The sequence below is a fragment of the Falco biarmicus genome, chromosome 1 (assembly GCF_023638135.1).
Source record: "Falco biarmicus isolate bFalBia1 chromosome 1, bFalBia1.pri, whole genome shotgun sequence".
Classification (NCBI taxonomy): Eukaryota; Metazoa; Chordata; class Aves; order Falconiformes; family Falconidae; genus Falco; species Falco biarmicus.
The window spans coordinates 85,375,442-85,394,391 of NC_079288.1; the positions used below are offsets into that span (position 1 = coordinate 85,375,442).

At 37.0% G+C, this 18,950-nt stretch overlaps 1 protein-coding gene across 2 annotated transcripts in view; it reads right to left on the reverse strand.

Moving 5' to 3' along the window:
• The window catches only part of CTNNA2 (catenin alpha 2), a 515,269-nt gene that overhangs the window by 447,589 nt on the left and 48,730 nt on the right, over positions 1 to 18,950 (reverse strand). For both annotated transcript variants that reach the window (XM_056359915.1, XM_056359905.1), the window contains exon 2: positions 7,200 to 7,306. In XM_056359915.1, coding sequence (XP_056215890.1) covers positions 7,200 to 7,301 — 102 coding nt within the window. In that variant the 5' untranslated portion in view covers positions 7,302 to 7,306. The remainder of the gene's footprint in view (positions 1 to 7,199; positions 7,307 to 18,950) is intronic.

Below are 18,950 nucleotides of genomic sequence, written 5' to 3' on the forward strand. Positions count from 1 at the left end.
CATTGGGATGTTTTAGTTTCCGGGTGTGAATCCCAGTTCAATTCAGTTTAAATTAATTCTAGAATATTATTTACACTGTAAGTACCACCAGAAATAGCCTTAAAGTCTATGCTAATTTAAGACTTTTTTTTTATTGATAAGCCTGCATATAAATTAAATACATCCAGAGTCTTTAGTCTGCCATTGACAAAACTTGAATCATTTACGTAATTCCTCTCTGATCTCCTTCCAATTTGTCAACATCTTTTTTGAGAATGGGGAATCCTTCCAGTAATAATCTCATTAATGCTACATTAGAATAATAATAATGCCTCTCTACACTTACTGTCTACCCACCAGCTGATCCACCTTAGGATCATATTAACTTCTGCTGCTATGAGCTCACATTCAGTTGGATACCAGAACAGCTCTTTCGAAGTTGCTGCTTAGCAAACCCTACCAACGCCCTGCTCATATCGTACATCATTGATATTACTTATTTTTCATACATATGATTTACATTTGGTGATATTAAAAACATTTTTTCAAGTTACCCCCCATTAAGGCACTCAATCGCATTATAAATATATCCTAAACTGAGAACTATTCTAGTTATATAAATTATCATATCAGCAGTTATATCTGCTGCAATAATTTTGAAGTCTTTTATTTTAACCACTGGAAAAAAATGTTTCAAGCACTTTTAATAAGTATCAGTTTATGATACCAACAAGAATGTGCTTATCAGCCAAAATGAAAATCCATTACTTCTTTTATAACAAGGCCACCAACTACTAACTATGCAACCACCTCTTAAAAGATAAGCTGATCCTGCTTTAATTAGCAATTTGGACATAAAAGAAAGAGGCTGCAATTTGCTAATATATTTGTTGACTCTGAGAATTTTTGGAACTGACATGTAGCTCACAAGATACTCTGAAAAAACAAAATGTATAGCTGCTTTTCAAGCAAACTGAAAAGAATCAACTAAAAATGCAACCAAAGCCAGTTTTCTCTCAAAACCTTTAGATGTTCCCCTTCTACAGCCGTGACCCCGATTAAATCAACAGGGTTGTTAAGAACCTGCTGAGTTGTGTGTTTGAGGACAGGAAAAGGCTCAGCTCTGCTTCACTGCATCTTGCTGTACATCTTCAAGGACACAAGTAGAAGATAGATATTACAATAATTATTCATATTAGTTGGAACTTCTTGCTTAGAGTTTGGAAATCCCAGGCAGGAACACTGTTCTCTGAAAACTCTCCCATGAAACAGTTGCAAGAAAACTGCACGCAAGAAAAGAATACGCTTAGGAAGATTGCTGGACAAGTTTCAAAACCCCAGGCTGTACTATTTCTGCAGAGAGGATGAAGACAGTATCACGGACTTTCCCAGACTTCAGCTATGCAATTGCTTGCACTAATTCTTCCCTAAAGAGATCTAAAGCCCTCCATGCCTTCAGTCTTCCCCCAGAAAATGCTAACCTGCATACACATAAGCTCAGAAGTCCAAACACATACACAAGCTCCTTTAAACAGTGAATAGAATCACTGGGAGGCATAGACTGACAAGGTCCAGACCCTACAGGGCACTACATACTACAGATAGTACAGAGTTTTCAAGCAAAGAACCATAAAAGTAGAAGAAAGAAAATTTAGCTAAAGGTTCTCTTAGCCAGCACAAAGTCTCCATACTAAGATCCCAACTAGAGCTGGCAAAGGCACAGATGTTAGTGAATCCCATGGCAAAGAAGAAACAGTGACAGCCAAAATGCAGCCGATATTTCTTGGAGATTCTAACGGATGGAAAAAACCACAAAAACCTGAAGAAAACAGGCACCTCCTAGTTTCTAGTTCAGAAATCATTTTAAGCAATACATAGCATAATGTTGGAGAAAGTAAGGTGGATTCTGTTGCTATTCAACAGAATAACTTCATAAATAATGTTTAAAGTTCAGTTTTAGATAGAAATGAAAAATTCCATATTCATTTTCTGGTAGGATACATCTTCAACTCCCTGACATGAACGGCCATCACATAATTAGCCCAGGACAGAGAAGACTGATGCGCACTTCAACCTCCTGCACTCCCAGTAACACCACAGATCTGGGAGTGTTCTGACAGCAGCGGAGCTCAAAAAGAAATTAACTTCACAATTGGCAGAATAGTGTTCAAGTAAAAAAAAATAAAAAATATTGACCTTATTACACAGCTGGATTGAGCTCGAATGATCAAAAAATAAGCTTTTATAATTCATCTTCCCTTAGATCTATTTTGAAGATGACTTCAGCTGAATCTATCAGATAGAAAAATTGCTCAAAAATGAAAACAAGTAGAACGTGTATCAGGCATATAGTGCTCCATTACCACTTACTCAACTCTTCCCAAAATTCTTTGAAACATGCAACCGCATTCACAAACCCTCCAAGAGGAAAGCCGGCTGTGTACACACACAGGTGTGTTTTGGATGCAGCTCCCTGACAATAGTAATAAATTATGTATTTCCTGTGGAGATTCGTTTGCACACCAGATTTAGGGTTGAAATGCAAACAAAACAAGGTTCACTGAATATAAATACTATCCAATTAACAGGAAGGGTTGGGAATATATTTATATTTTCCATGGTAATATAGACATTAGTCCATTTTCCATACACATTGCACAAGGGTTTACATTAGGCACAAGTTCATGAAGTATAATGTCAGCTGTAATTATTATGATTTCCTAAATAAATTGTATTAATTAAAACTATTTGGAATTTTATCTAATGACATTTATTTTATAGATATAGGTACTTAATTTTACCAAGTGATATTATGTACCAAAAAAAGAAAAATCATTAATCATTTACTTTTACCTGCCTTACAACATACTATTGCTTCATTTTAAGTTACTGTAATGGGCATCTTAAATTTATCGGGGAAAAAAACCAAAACATGCACTGTAATTCAGAATTGTCTCTTCATAGAAAATCTAGGATGAAAATGTGCCATACTGAAGGAAAACAATCAGTCATGAAAAATTTGCAACAGGAACACTCACCATTATTCACATTACTGTTAATATGCTGTAACAATACAGAGTAGTCCAAAAATATAAAGATGCTAAAAGGCACAATTGCTGCACGGCTCTTGTAATAAAGGCATATTTGTAAAACAACCACACCGCTACTTAGAATACCTAGGAAAAGCTAATGAATAGAACTACAGCTTGACACTAGGAAACTGAAATCTTATCAAAAGAGCAAACCTTAGCTTCAGAAATTATACACAACTCCTTCATATTGTCACCCCTTTGTTCACACATGAATATTTCTGGTGTCTTCAAAAAAAAAAAAAAAAAGTTGTGTTGATGTTGCTGGTTTATGGACGTTTTTCTTCCTGCCTGCCCCCTTAATATATATAACTTGCATCCATTTGCATTTAATTATTTTGCAAAACCACCAGGGAAAAATAAAAAATAATCCTCTGAGTCCTTGTGGGCAACCTCCACAAATACTATTTTCCATCTGCATATAAAATATCACGGAATGGCTCTTATGCCCTTCCTAAAAGTGTAATTCTTTTTTAAGAAACCAACCACAGTGTAACAAATGAAATTGTAATTCATTTTGGTTACTATGCATGAGGGTGAGAATAAGAGGCAGTAACCCCTGAGGATATATTTTCAAGTTATACGTTTCCTTATAAAAACTTTATAGAATTAAAAATTATAAGATTTCTAGTAAAAAAGGATTAGCTATTATAAACTCTCAGAAAACAATGCTAGCAATGAATACATATACCTTATACTTTTAGCTAATTTTGACATTGATGCCAGAGAAAAAAAAAAAACATATTTCAATTATTATATTCAATATGGCTGAGAAAAGAAGTTCTAATAAATTGTTCAATTGTGCACTTCTTACAAAATCTCAATAATGGTAATGTGATAAAAGACATGTGGCAGGGCATATCTGCTACTCTTTAAACATGACAACAAGCACTGGGAAAATAGGTACTCCAGCAAACTATAATACTCTTACATCTCTGAAAGCCAGAGAAAGTTTTAATTAGTTTGCTAGTTCAGGGCTTCCTAGAATAAATGCAATTCTGTCATTTCTAATGCACTCTCATGATCAGTTAATGGACTTTTTTTTTTTTTTTTTTTTTTTTGCCTCCAGCTCAGACAGCCTTCTTGTCTTATAATTTCTTTTAAATCAATTCACAGGTTATCCATATTTTCTCATCCAGAACACTAATGAGCTTGTCTAAAATTCAGTTTTAATGCACCATTCTACTGGCACACAGAAGTGTTCTTTTTCATATCCACAATGCATTTCTGCATTACTCCCCAAAATTTCCATAGAAATCAGTGGAGGTGCCACCGTTTGAAAATCTGACACCCACATGCCTATTTATACCCTAGCTCAGAGTCCACACACACCCACACCCACCCCCCACCCCCCCCCACACACACACTGATACAAGCAGCTTCATTAGCATTTTTGGAGCCCAAAGAGTTGTGTACAACCATTCTTGGTTTTTCAAGCATTTTCCAAAATCATGTCCAACTTGGAGAACAAGAGGGCACTTTAAATATTCAATTGTAAATGCCAAAATAAAACATGGATTTGTCTTGGAAATCACAGAATCAAATTTCGGCTGTGTGGAACCTCAGGATGCCATCTACTCCAAACTCCTGGTCAAACTAGGGCTGCCTTCAAGATCAGATCAGGCTGCTCAGGAACTTTTGCAGCACAGTTCTGTTGCATTTTGTGGCCATTAAATCTCCCCTCTATTCAGTTACCTGCAATTAATGACTTACAGAAGAACTTCACATCTCCATGATTTCTGTAGTCACCAGCTCTTACGAATCTACGGTGGACTTCAGAATTCAAACTGACCGGGGTTTAAATATTTACATTTTTATTTATTTCCCAAGATAAACTTTCAAATTAGGTGTCCTCTTTAAAAGGAAAGTGCTTTGAAACTTTTTAAGGAGATCAAAATCTTTGCATGTGGAATGTGCATGTAGTATCTTGTGAAGGTTGTCACTGCACAGGCGGATTGCAATCTAAGCCCAAACAGAGGTAAATGAGATACTTTCTTGACTTGACCAGACTGTGTATACAATGTTAAGCAGAAAAAAAGAAAAGCCTTTAAACTGGGATGATCATTAACTTATCTCAGAAAAACAGAAAGAGCAGCTGAATAACTTAAGCTAAAAATGCAACAGATGAACACAATCTGAAGGTAGCGCATTTCTCATCACTTGAAGCTTTTGTGATTATGTTTGTACAGCTCACAAAACCAGGCTTTAGTCAAATGTAATATATTGGATTCAAAATACAGAAAATAAGTAAAACTACTTATTTCTCAATACAATAAATTAAATTACAGGTTCAGAAGGTTTTTGTATATGTCCATTCTATCTAAAAACCTATGAAATGAAGAAATCTGAACAGAAATATTCATAAATGTTGAATAAAATAACAGCCCAGTATTTCTCTACCCACTCTTGACTGCACTGCATTTTCCACCATCAGTGGCAAAGGGGCACCTTAGTTTCCACCACTGAAGAAATCCACACCCTGTAGTACAACTTATTTCTTTATTTACATTCATTGAAGCATGCTATCAGACAAATCTAGCAAAACCAAAAGTTAACCCAAGCAACCTGAGAAACTATGCAACTTCAATGGTACTTTCACTTCTTGGCTGATGTACTCCTTTTTGTGGGTAAAGTGTTGGAAAAGAAAGGAAAACAGGAAATTCACACACAAAAGACTCCGTAATTTGTTCTTTTCACAATAGATCATAGTTCATGGCAGCTTCAAGTTCTATGCCAACAACAGTATTGGAAAAACAGAGAGCTGGTAACCTCATTTTCATTTGGTATCAAAATGAATTCAGGATTTTAGTCCATCTTCCATATCAACAATAAAATTATCGAGGTTTATAATGGAAGTTAATTACCATGTTACCAACAGCTATATGAAATGAAACATACATCTCTCTGCCTTTGAGTCTGTAAAGTTGTGTGTGTACATTGTTAGAGATTTACATGTCCAGAATAATTTGCAGAAAGATAACAATGTTTTCAAAAACAAAGGATAGGTGTAATTTCCTTAGAGAGTGACTCACTGGAAGCAGCATAGGACCCATCCGGAGACTTCGGTTTTGAGGAACTAAAAGAGTAACTATATTTTATCTCTGTTTTATTCTGAAAACAAAAACATCAGGTCTGTTCTCACACTCAAAAGGCAGCCTACATTTCTATCCAGCAGACCAATCTCAAGATCCACAATGTCTAGGACAAAATTGTTAGTAGCAGGTGGATGGACAGATGGGGTTAGCTGGAATTAATTTTTAATATAATGAGCATTCCTCGAAGAAAAATGACTTATGTGTTTTAAATAATGGAGCTACCCATCTTGCAGCTTACTAGAATAAAATTATGTAACCAGTTTCCCATTATTAATGGCAACTCAGGAACAGAAAAGCACCGGGCCATGGGTTCAGCAAATTGCTCTGACAGAAGTTTGATGTCCACTGCCATATTTCTCTGGGCAGCACAGCTCCTGCCCCCGTGCGTGCACTCACAGCACATGTAAATTTGTACAGACACAGGAAACGTGTTGTGCATAGAAATACTAAAATCTGCTCTGACAATAAACAAACTGGTCTACCTGGCTAAAAGCTGGATAGCACTATTATACACATTATACATGTCACCTAGCATCACTTTCACCTTGCTCTTTTTAGACCACTGGAAAATGTTTTTGCCTCTATTAGCTAATTTTACTCAGTCAAAAGGTAACTGGTTGAGCATACACTCCTAATCCATTGCGGCACAAAATGAAACAGATTTTAGAAGTTTCTGTATTTTTTTGGTTGTTTTTTTGTTTTTAATGTGAACCTGTCCTCTATGGGATAATAATAAAACAAGAGTATGGGCTCAATCAGATCCCTGTCTTAAAGTTGATGGTTTCATAAATTTCTAAACTGCCTTTAAGACAAACATAAGTAAATAGTTGTTGCTACTGTATACCTGCTCATACTTTGAGACTATAAATTATTTAGAACAAGAACCTCTAAACATTTTTAAACAGAGCTCTCCACAAGAGATCACGAACAAAAACTGTTCAAGATTTTATTATCAAAGATTATTATATAATTATGTAAAATGAGTAAATATAGTATCAGGCTAGAGGAAGACGCAAAACAAGTCAAAGATACTTGCCTGGGTAACGAGCGGCTCCAATAGCCTCTCTACTGTGAGAGTCCTGATTTCCAAACTTTTGGGGTCCCATTTCAAAATGATAGGTGACGTTGCAGAAGTCATACTCCCTAGAACAGACAAAATGACACAACATCCATGCATTATTAGTGTAATATCCAAATACTGCAGAGTTTATTTAGAAAATACCACATATGCTGTTCTTGTTCATATATGAAATACTTCTCCATAATCTTGCTAGTGTTCCGCTGCTCCCAAGAACTCCCAGGTGCGCCACTGCCACATCCACCAAGTGCTTAAATGTTCATATTTAAAAACTTTTCCTCACCTATACCCCTTAAGAATAGACACCCTAACATGCTGCATACATGTTGCACTGGGTGTACGTGGCAGGGTTTGGGTAGTGATGGGGCTGCAAGGTTGGCTCTGTGTGAAGATATCAGGGGCTGCCCCTTGCTGGGCACAGCAGGGGCCACCACAGGACAGAGCTGAGCCCATCAGCAATGCTGGTGACATGTCTAGGAAAACACATTTAAGAAAGGACAAAACACTGCATGGCAATTCAAGGAGTGAGGCAAAAAAAGTGTGAGAAACAATCCTGCAAACCCCAAGGTCAAAGAAGGCAAAGTGGAAGGAAGTGCTCCAGGTGCTGGAGCAGAGGTTCCACTGTAGCCCATGGAGAAGTCCATGGTGAAGCAGGAATTTCCTATGAGAACCACATCAGAGCAGATATTACTGCAGACCATGGAGAACCCAATGCAGCAGCAGACAGATAAGTCCTGAAGGACCTGCATCCCATGGAGAGCGCGTGCAGGAACAGGTTCATTCTGAAGGACTGCAGCCCATGGAAAGGACCCATACTGGAGCAGGGGGAAAGTGTGAACTGACTGCAACCCCCATTCCCCAGCCCCCCTGGACTGCTCTGGGCAGGAAAGGCAAGGAAGCAGAAGAGTCAGGAGTGAAGGAATGAAGCTGAGACCAAGAAAATATGGGGGGGATGGGGGGGGGGGGGGGGGGGGAAGGTGCTTGTTGTGGGGGGAGGGGGGTGGTTTTTTTCTCTGCATGATCGAACTGTATTTTAATTAGCAATAAAATAAATTATTTTTTGCCAATTCAAGTCTGTTTTGCCCATGACGGTAACTGGTAAATGACTGTAATGTCTTTATCTCCACCTACAATGTTTTCATATTTTGTCCCCATGTCCCATTGAGGATGGGGGAGTAAGAGTGTGGCTTGTAGCAGCTAGCCAGGGTCAACCCACCAACACAACAAATAAAACAAATTCAACAAGCCTGTTCCGATTTTTGAGTAAAACTTCCCCACAGCATTCAGGCTTCCTTAATTTTACACCTAAAATGGTAGTACTTGCTTAAAAACAAAATAAGCATTCTCCAGACCATTTTAGGCTTAAAAGCCTAAACAAGCCCTAAAACAAAGGCAGCAGCAAGTTGCTGTCATTTTATTTGCCAATTTAAGTCTTCATGAATTTTTCAAGATAGTGGACTTTACATTTCAAATTCCAGATAGAGAAAAATCCAGCTGTCAGTTTGTAAGAGACATAGAATGCACCTCACTGAGCTGGAAAGTGATAAAAGTATTTGGTGACAAGTAATGCCACGTGTAAACTAATTTGCCCACAATAAAAACAATAAAAAACAAACAACAAAAAACCCCACAGGAAAATGTGATAAAAATGTTCATTTTAAATAATTCTGGTTTAAATATTTCCCTTCATTTTAAAATTAAAATTAAAAATTTGTAGTTCCAAATACCCAGAATACCATAAGAACTCTAGCAGGTAAAGACAAACCAATATCATCATATTGTATGGTGCATAAGTGAGATCCAAATCAAGCCCTCTGTGTACAATATCGCAAAAGTTTAAAATTGTTTTCTCCAGAAAACTAAGTTTAACTGACATGAGAATTTCAGTAATTAAAAAATAAATAAATGAAATTAAAAGTCACCACACAATTCAATGAACAAAATCAAAAGAAGTTCAGCTATTGCTCCTTGAATAACAATCCATTTCATAAAGCTTGATTCAATAAGGTATGTATTCAGTACTTACCAACATTATCTAGTATATACAAAATAAATTGTACTGCTTTTACTGCTTTATTCAGGAGAATGTCTTGACTAATTACTATCACCCAAAATTAAAATGCTAGTAAGGCTATGCAAAAGTCATTCACAGTCTGCAAAAAACCATGTTACTAGAAGGCAACTTAAAATACTTGCTCAAAAAGAGAGGCGTACCAGAATCCCCTAATCAATGTATTTATAAATCGCATATCAAACCAGCTCTCAGCCTTCTCTCATTTGCGAACATTTGGTAGAATTATCAGATAATATCTAGTGTGTGCTACATTGCTATCCAGTTTCCACCCTTCTGCAAAAAATCATTAGGTTTCATGGTTTACAATGCTGAAAACTCCCATACATGCGATTAAAGAAAATCATTAGACAGTTTCTAGTTGCTGTAAACATGGTTAATGGGGAAGCTATCCTCATTTTTCCAACAATGTTTAATCATCTTTCACAGAACCTCTTTCTTTTTCATGTAACATCGTTGCTACTCCAGTTGGCCTGTGTATTCTAGAAGTATGTTTTCAGTACACAGTTATTCTAGTCAATAATTTATGAGTTATGATACTTTTAAATGTGTCAAATACAGTTTCATTCTTTTTAATAAGCACGCTTGTCCTCACTATTAACATGGGTACTGAAACATACACCTCTCGTTATACAAAAATATATCCAAAGCTGTAACATAGTCCAAAGCCTACATAAGCCAAGTAATTTCAGCGGATGGCAATCATAAAGCTGACATAAAAGATAACCTGGATGGTCACTTTTTTCAATCAGAACACTGCCTCAGTGTCAACCTTAAGTAAGAAATAGAAAAAATATCCTTCAGAATTCAATATGAAAGGGTGAGCAATACTTTCAACTATAAAAAGAATACATACAAGAGAGAGCCTTAGGAAAAACCCGTAAGAAAGTTTTTCATTTGCAGTAAAATCTACCCCACAAAAGCAAATAATTAAAAAGTCAAATTAAGCATTTTACTCAACATTTCTCCAGCTGCTGTCACAACAGCATTTTTAAATGACAAAAGACTAAAAAGAAGTTACCTGCCCAAGTCTATGTATATGAATAGATGGAATATTTCTTCCTTGCCATTTCTACAATGATATCCCTAATGTGAACAGGTGAACAGGGACCGCTCAGTTGGATAAAGGAAAATACACTAACGATATCTTATGCCTATTAGACCAAATATTCCCAAATCCAGTAGCTTTAAGTATTTCACTGAAAACAAAATGCTTCATAGCTTACACCTGACTTAGGGTTGCACAGTACTAGTGAGTGAGATAACCTGTGTGAGCAGAGGATAATGGTATCGCATAATATTTTTCGTATAAAGATAAAAGTCTATTATGTTAGATAGAAGAAAACACTAGTAAAATAGATATTTCACATAAGTGAAAGATATCTCCTTTCCCATTACCTTCTAGACTAGACTGATATCCCTTGTTTTCTAAAGTATTTTTTTAGTAATCATTTGCTTACCCCTGGAGTTTCCCAGTTACGGTCATTTTTTTAAGTACTCAGTAACATAACAGAAAACAATCAATTTGTTCTTCAAAATGTGAAATTAGGTTTCTCATCTCAGTTTCAGCCTCTAATTTAGAAACACGTACTGATTGTTCTTTGGGGTAAGTCTCATTGAAATAAAGCTCACATGGTGGTTTTGTGATTGCAGAGTTTTAATAATAGATTTAATAATAATTTAATAAAGAAAATATTTTTAGCAGAAAGTTTCAGTGAAACTTAATTTTTGTTGTTCACATATATTACCAACTGGCATCCTGATATTTGAAATTTTATATCATTAAATAAATAAATTATGTTAATAGCACTGTAGTAGTACTGCTGAAGAAATATAGAGATTATTGCAGCTCTAACCCTGAAACTAGTTCCACCCTTTTTCAAGAATATATTTCAGGAATTCCATTTCTTAACTTTGCTTTTTCATCCTTCCGCATGGTCTAAAATACGTTTGTCTCTTGTTTTAAGCTTTTAGTTTTTCCTAAATACAGCAATACAGAAATGTCTCTACCTGGTCTGGTAACTAGCATTCAATGTGAACATTTGTTTAGGCAGTTTGTCTTCAAAGCCTGTCTGTAAAGAAAGTATTTACTTCAGTCAACAAATCTTTAGAGTGGATACCGGTATTTGAGCCAAATTCCACATCAGTGGAATTCTTCATTAACATAACAGTCACCAAAAATCTAACTCCACATCACCCTTATCACCAACCTTTTCACACAGCAAAATTTTACTTTTTCAAACATTCTACAAAACCAAAATACTCTGCACCTGAAATTACTTTTTTCTCTATCACACTACAGCATATTGTTTTCCCATACAATAGATCCACTTCCCTTGCAGCTTGCACAGATGTGTATTCTGATGGTCAAAAACTGCTCACAAGTGACACTGGACCTCATTTCTATGCTGCAAAATGGAAATATTTTAAATCTACGTGAGCAAAAGCAACATTTGCCAAAGCAAACTGATAATTTTTTAGAAATATAAACATTGCTAGCCTAGAACAGGTCTCCAGTTGAGGCCAGAAAAACTCTAAACCAACAGATGTTAGTCCAGTTCACATCTGCAATGCCATTGCAGACATGAAAGACAGCTGGTAAACGTTTCATACAGAATGAAGTAAAAACCCATTCTATCTGATTCATAGCAAATCTGCAACATTAATCTGGTGACAATACCAGATTGGCAATGCTGGCATCACAAGTCTGTACTTCCAACATTATGTTTGCTACTAGAAGGCAAAAAATGAACTTCACTGACGAGAAAGAAAGGTGTCCAGCAAGGTGGAAAGTTAGTAACTTGAGAGGAGGTAAAGGCAAAATAATAATAATTTAGCCCTTGTTTCCAGATATTAAATTTTAATAGCCCTAATACCTCAAGGGATTTATATATAAAAAAGATTTTATATATAAAAAGAAAAAAAATAAAGCTTTACAAAGGATTCTCCCACATCAGTTACCATCTTGGCTTACAGTCCCCATGCCCAGACTGATGGGGCATGTGCTTTACACCGGCCTGATCTTCCACAGTAGAGGCCAGTTCAGCTCCTCCTGCATGTTTCCATCCTTTGTGTTTTGTAACAGTGCTATGAATTCCATCAGGAACATAAGATGGTTGAGCTCTAACTAAATCCTACAGAAGAAAAACAATTTTTCAGTTCCCTGCCTGACTTGGGAGGCACGTGTGTGACGGCACCAGTAACAAGCAAAGCTCTGAATACAGCAGCAGAGGTGAAGGGGAAGACAGAACTGCCTCTTCAGCAGCAGCACGAACACAAACTGGTTTAAGATGACTGAGAAACTGAATGACAGATACTCCGCGTTTTCTTGGTTTGCATCCTTAGACTGAGAACGATGTCAAAACAAACACCTCTGTACACAGAGACAGACTTATGTGAAGAATATGGGAATTCCTTGCAGCAGGATACACAGTCTCTTGAGACAGAAATGGAAAAATCCTGACTGACTTCACTGGGAGCTAGAAATCTAAATGTGAATGGTTATATCCTTGAGTATGGTTACAGAGTACAACAGTGTGACATTAAGGATGCGTGAGCTGGCTCCGAATTACCTCGTATAGGTACAGGGCAGGCTGGAGCACAGGACAAACTAGCTCAGACATTAGAAACACTAGCAACGTACGCAGCCTGAGAAACTCCACCACTTGGCTGACCTGGCTGGCAGAAGACCGCAGTCATACCTGTTGGTATATACAGCTGAGATTCTGCTGTTACCTTACGTTTATCTGCAGTACTGAGCAATGCAGACATACCTTGTGACCTGACGTGAACAGATAAAGTGCCATTCCAAGAGCTCCGATACTCAAGAGAACCTGGTTTCCAACACTATTCTCAATCCATTTGCCCATTCTCTGTCTCTACTAATGCAAGAATACAAGTAGAGACAGAAGGACGCAGAGAATAAGTGCATAAAACTTGCAAAGAAGCAAAATACAGGGGAAATGCTACGGGGACGGAGACTAACAATGACGAGTAAGAGAGCAATGGAAAAGGGAATAGAGAACACCCTTTTCTACAGATAAAAGCACCTATCATTAGTCAATGACAGCCCAGTACAGCCTCCAGAAGATCTGGCTGAAATGATCAGTTGACATGGGCAGTTCCCATCACCTTTCTTAAAAAAAGATGAAGAAGGAAAGAAAATAAAAAAAGAAAAAAAGGTGGAGCAGGATGGTTTGGAGGAATACATGTCTCCATATGTTTGAACAACCAGCTCTTGGCATATTTATTTATGTTGTCTCATAAATGACTCTTTTGTCTTCTCGCCTAAAACTTAAGCAGGAAAACCCAAGCCAAAATAAACCTCTAGGCCCCACTCCCCAGCTTAACCATGCAGAGAATTTTTAATTTGAGCCCTTCTAAGCTCTCAGCTTCCTTTTGGATTCACAGCCCTCTCCGCTTCTGCTAACCCTCCACCTCCATGGGTTGAGATTCTGGTCTGGCCTCAACAAAATGATGTTCTCAAATGGAAGCAGCCCATCATGCAAAGCCAGACTTCTAGCCAACAAACCATCAAGTGAGGAGGAAAAAGGCCTTGACAAGGGGAAGATTACCTTGGCAACAAAGCCGGGGGAAGGTGACCATAGCGTGCCCTGACACAGAAACACAAAAGCTATAAAAAGGCATGGCTGAGTCATTCACACTTTTCAGTCACATTAACCAGCTCAGTCTTGGGAGCAACTGCCTACACCAAGACCTGTCTGATCCGGGAGGGCAAATTGCCTCCAGAAATCAAAGCGACCATGAAGAACTCGCAGCGAAGGTGCAAACTGCAGCACAAGGGTCAGTGTAACAAAGGTTCCACCTACACCCACCCGCATGACCTGCGGGTTCTTCTGCTTTAACTAAAAACAGTGATAATATGTTCCAAAACTGTGGGCAAAGCTGAGCTGTATGCAATGTCCAAATTTTTTTTATCTACTATAAAGCTTAGAAAAATAATTCCAGTTTAATGGCTCACACATCTACAGCTATGGGTCGCTTGTCTGTTCAGGCTCTCACATCAGCATGGCCCTTGATGGCCTTGAGGAACGTGGTACCATGATGTCAGGCGTGGTCGTACAAACCTATGCCCCCCTTGGTCCAGCACACCCCTGAGCTCCATCCAGTTCCTAACAGGCCCATTCTGAAAAGATGTTTAGACAAAGAATAGTATGGACCTGAGGTCAGTCTGTGGACTCTGGGGCAAGAAGCTGGACTATGAATTCAGCTCTGGAGAAGTTTAATATATAAAAGATCCTCACTCTAAGAGGATGTTAGATACAATACCTAATTCCTAAAACACCTAAAAATCTAATGGTTGGTTCTATATGAGTAACCTGGTGTTTTGGGGAGGGCTGTCCCTAAGAAGGATAGAAAACAGAGGGATTCGCATTTGATTGATGTGGTAAATACTAGGAGTAGAATTGTTTGATGTGAAAAGTGATTTTCCCCAAGATGAGTAAGCAATGAAAGTGCTTCAAAGCTGTTTTAAGTAGCCATACATAAAATGTCTACATTAAAATATTTTATCTTACATTATCTATAACATGCTTTTTTTCCACTGAATAACATTTACAGTTAAGGCAGTGGAGTTTCCTAAAAAGCTCAGTGAAATAAAAGGTTTTAAGGAACCTATACCAAAAGGAAGCCTAAGTTCCAGCAAAAGATTGCCAAGTTACTTCTGCACAACTGAAGATTTCTCAACAGATCACTCTGTATTCACACAGCTCTTCAGTGTCTGCTAATAAAAGTCTTCTCACGGAGTTCTGGACGTGATCAAAGTCTCTGAGCTCACTGCTGCTGAGATGCTGGTTCAGGTAGGGTCACACTGCAAGCCTAGGAAAACCAAATTATTGTAAATCAGGTCCTTGGTGCAGATCCTATGCTCTGCATTCTCTCTCCACCATATTTCCCCCAAAATTACTTCAAATTTCTACATATAGCAAAGTAATACCTCTATAAGACATTTAGATTACTGTAGATATGATCAAATTACAGAAATTATTCTCCTTTTTATTACTAAAATCATAAAAGCTTTGTTAAAGTCCTGTTCCTTCTTAAGAAAATATTAATCTCATATCTTGCAGGGGGAAAAACAAAACCCAAAAACTTTTATTGACTAAATTATTTAACCTCTTGGTATTTAAGTCACTGTATTAAACTGGCGTTGGTAATACCTGCTTACATTTCTACAAAAGCAGAGAAGTATTAAGCACTACTGGTATAAACTAAAGCACATCTGCTCCCTCTGCAACACAGAATTTGTATCTCATATTCCAACAGTTATTCAATAAAAGTTCTTGAACTTTGGAAGCTTCTGCCACTGCATATAGGGGTCATCCTTTCACTGAAAATATCCTATTTACAATTCCTCATACTTTGAAACTACAATTAACCTTACCTCTATTTCCCTGCAGCTTTTCTTCATTTCTCTGACAGATAACTTCTTATTCCATACAATCTACCATTTTTACTTTCAAATGAAAAAAAATTAGCATTTTTTCCTATGGAGAGTCAAAGCTTTAGAGGTTTTTGCACTTTTGGTTGGCTTTTTAAGGAGACTATTTCCCTGCTAGTTTCACTACAACAGCAATACTATTAACATCATCTCTACATGTCTTTCTCCTTCATTAAGCTTTAAATTATCTAACTATTAATTATTCTAATTAGGAGGGGTTTGCTCTTGTTCCTACAGATGCAACACTATTTTCCTGCACTGAACAGAATCTTTTAGTTATCTTAACTACAGATAAAACCAGCTGAAAGCTTGTACAATTTCACTGTGATGTACTGGATGACAACATGCTCCCCTTGCCCTTGCAAAGTCTACAAGCTTCCAACTACCGAGAATGAGCTGTTCCATTTTCCAATTCTATAATTAACACATTAAACAGAACTGCTTTCAAACAAAGCCCTGTGGAAGCACAGTTGACATTTCTTTGGCAATTAATATTAAGGGCCACTAATAATCTTTCTGAACATTCCCACCAACTTCTAGATGCACACATTGACTTTTTGCTGGTATCTGCATTTGTCAATCTGTTCATCACTTGCCTCAGAAATTCCCAAAAGTCTTAGAGAAGTTTATCAGCTAACCTTGTGTTCATTAAATCTGCTCTTTCTTTAAGCATGTTAAAGAAAGTTGCTCTGTCCCTAGCAAACCCATTCAGAAAGGCCTCATATTCTGATAGAAGCCACATGTACCATTCCATAATTATTTACCACTGTTCCACTAATCCAAAACCAGGACAAAGTAAAAATCTATAATGATGTAAATAGATTTTAAGAATAAGAACTAAATTGCTTAATTGTGCTTTATTCTTCCCTCCCCCCCGATGTTATTCTTATGCTGATGCATGTTTTAAATAAAGCACAATGCATAGCCATCCATGATGATATCCAAAATCTTCTGTCTTCCCCAGCTGTGTGTTTGCAGGATTTTCTGCAGTTTCATTAGCTAGGAAATACTGAAATACAATGTGGTATAAGACATGGTATTCTGAAATGATTAATAAAGATATTAAAGGCCTGTGTTACCTATTCAGAACAGTCCTTTATTCAAAAAGTAAGTAATGCAGACAATCAGAGAACACATACAATTACTAACATAAAAGATGACATCCAAAGCCAGAACAGTGTAGATGGCATGCTTAAAGAAAATAACATTTACAAAAAAAAAAAGTTGCAGTTTCTCCGAAAACCTACATACACTTTGGAAAAATGTAATGTAAAGAGGACCAGACCTCCTAACACTTGTCCTCTCTCTTTAATCTATTATAAGTTTGGACTAATTTTGAATTTTCCTTATCTTTCTTTAATATGTGGAGTACTGAAGACATTCCTGAAAAGCAGGGAAAAGGCTTGTGCCTTTGCTTAAAATTTGAAGACAGAACAACCTCAGAGTAAGGCTGTAAATTCAACATTACCCTCTCACAAAATAATGGGAAAAGTAGGCACATAAATCTGTTAACGAAGTATTACACAGGGGTTACAAAATTACCATCAGTATCATAGATTTATAGATTTTTAATTAAGGTAACTTTAGAGGTCATAAAAGTAAAGAATTAAAAATGTTTGTAACAGGCTCCTTAATCCAGGCCAAGGTATACTAAAATCCACTGAGTGAAAGCTGAAATTAAACAAGTTTTTACTAGAAATAAATAGCTATTAAATTTTTTTTAAATAGGGAAAATGTTGATGGGGAGCAATTTGCAAGGACCTCAAGATGGATTTTCCATCACTGCTTATTTTAAATTCAGAACTTCACTGCCTCAAAGGTAAGGATTACTTTAAACACGAATGACCATTAAAAGATACGGTGCATGTTATACAGGTGATTACACTAATCACATCTCTTCCTTCCAGCATGCCATTCTGTCAGTGTATGAAACACACTGCTCAAGTTTTGTAGAGAAAATGCCTGGTTCAATTAAAATATAAAACTATTACTGCATCGCACCTGGAGAATCTTGCTACTTAACCTCAAATGCATCACAAGACATAATAAAGAGGTCGACAAAACAAAAGCAGAAAGTGGGATCTGGACTAATTTCAGAAAATTCTGTACAGCCATGTGAATGCTTTGAAGGTTCTTATGGTGCCCAACAAATAACCAGGTTTCCCGAGAAGCTGATTCACACACTCCAGCAATAACTAAATTCAGCTTTTATCAAACTGAATTCCAGAACCCTTGAACTCTAGCAGTGAACACTGTATACAATCTACAACACTACTTTCCATTAAGATAAGAAGCATATAGAGTTAAGAGTTCCCACTAATTACAAATGTGCTGGTACAGACCAGACAGGCCAGTAACATCTAGAGATTTACGCTCCATGGCAACATAATTCATATGGCTGGAAAGCCACTGGCACTGACGATACAACCCACTGTGTCTTTAAAGCTACTCGTAAAATACAGAAAATTATTTGATGTGGAGAACACACACATTGGGGTTTGTTTATATTAAGCAATGTTTCTCCAGCATTAGCTAAAAAGATTACTTACAGGAGTGAGATGGAAAGATAATAATTTAATGACAGCTGATATTTACGTTCTCCATACAGAGCAGTAGCATTAAAAGTTACTATCATTGCTACAAACTTCCTAACCTTACCACTATCTTAAAGTTTCCTCCTTTGTATCTTACCATGAAAAAAGCCCATTTTTGACACAGCAAATTTGTTTTACTTGGCTGAGATCCACATCTTTAATAACTTCAGTGTATGTTGCCAGCCATCATAGTGATGCATGAATGTTCTTGGGTTTTACTAGGGTCCTCCGAGTAGAAATAAAGAAAACGAAGAAGATAATTCAATAGCAGCAAGTGTCATCATCACTTCTCTTTATTGCACAGGCATGAAAAGTATCCAATATCACCATTTGTCCTGGATTGTGGTATGTTCATTCTTTAAGCCTGAGGGGGTTTGTTTGTTTGTTCGGTTTTTGTTTTATACACTGTATTCAAATATCTAGTCAATAGGTTATTCTCCTGCTTTTACTAATCCATGGCATCCTATCACTTGTTCTGCTGCAATGTACAAAGCACTTTAAGCTTGTCCCTTGTGGCTATTTTGTTCTTGTTCAGTTGGGTTTTACTACATGTTTACATCCCACTCCTTGAATTCCCCATTTGT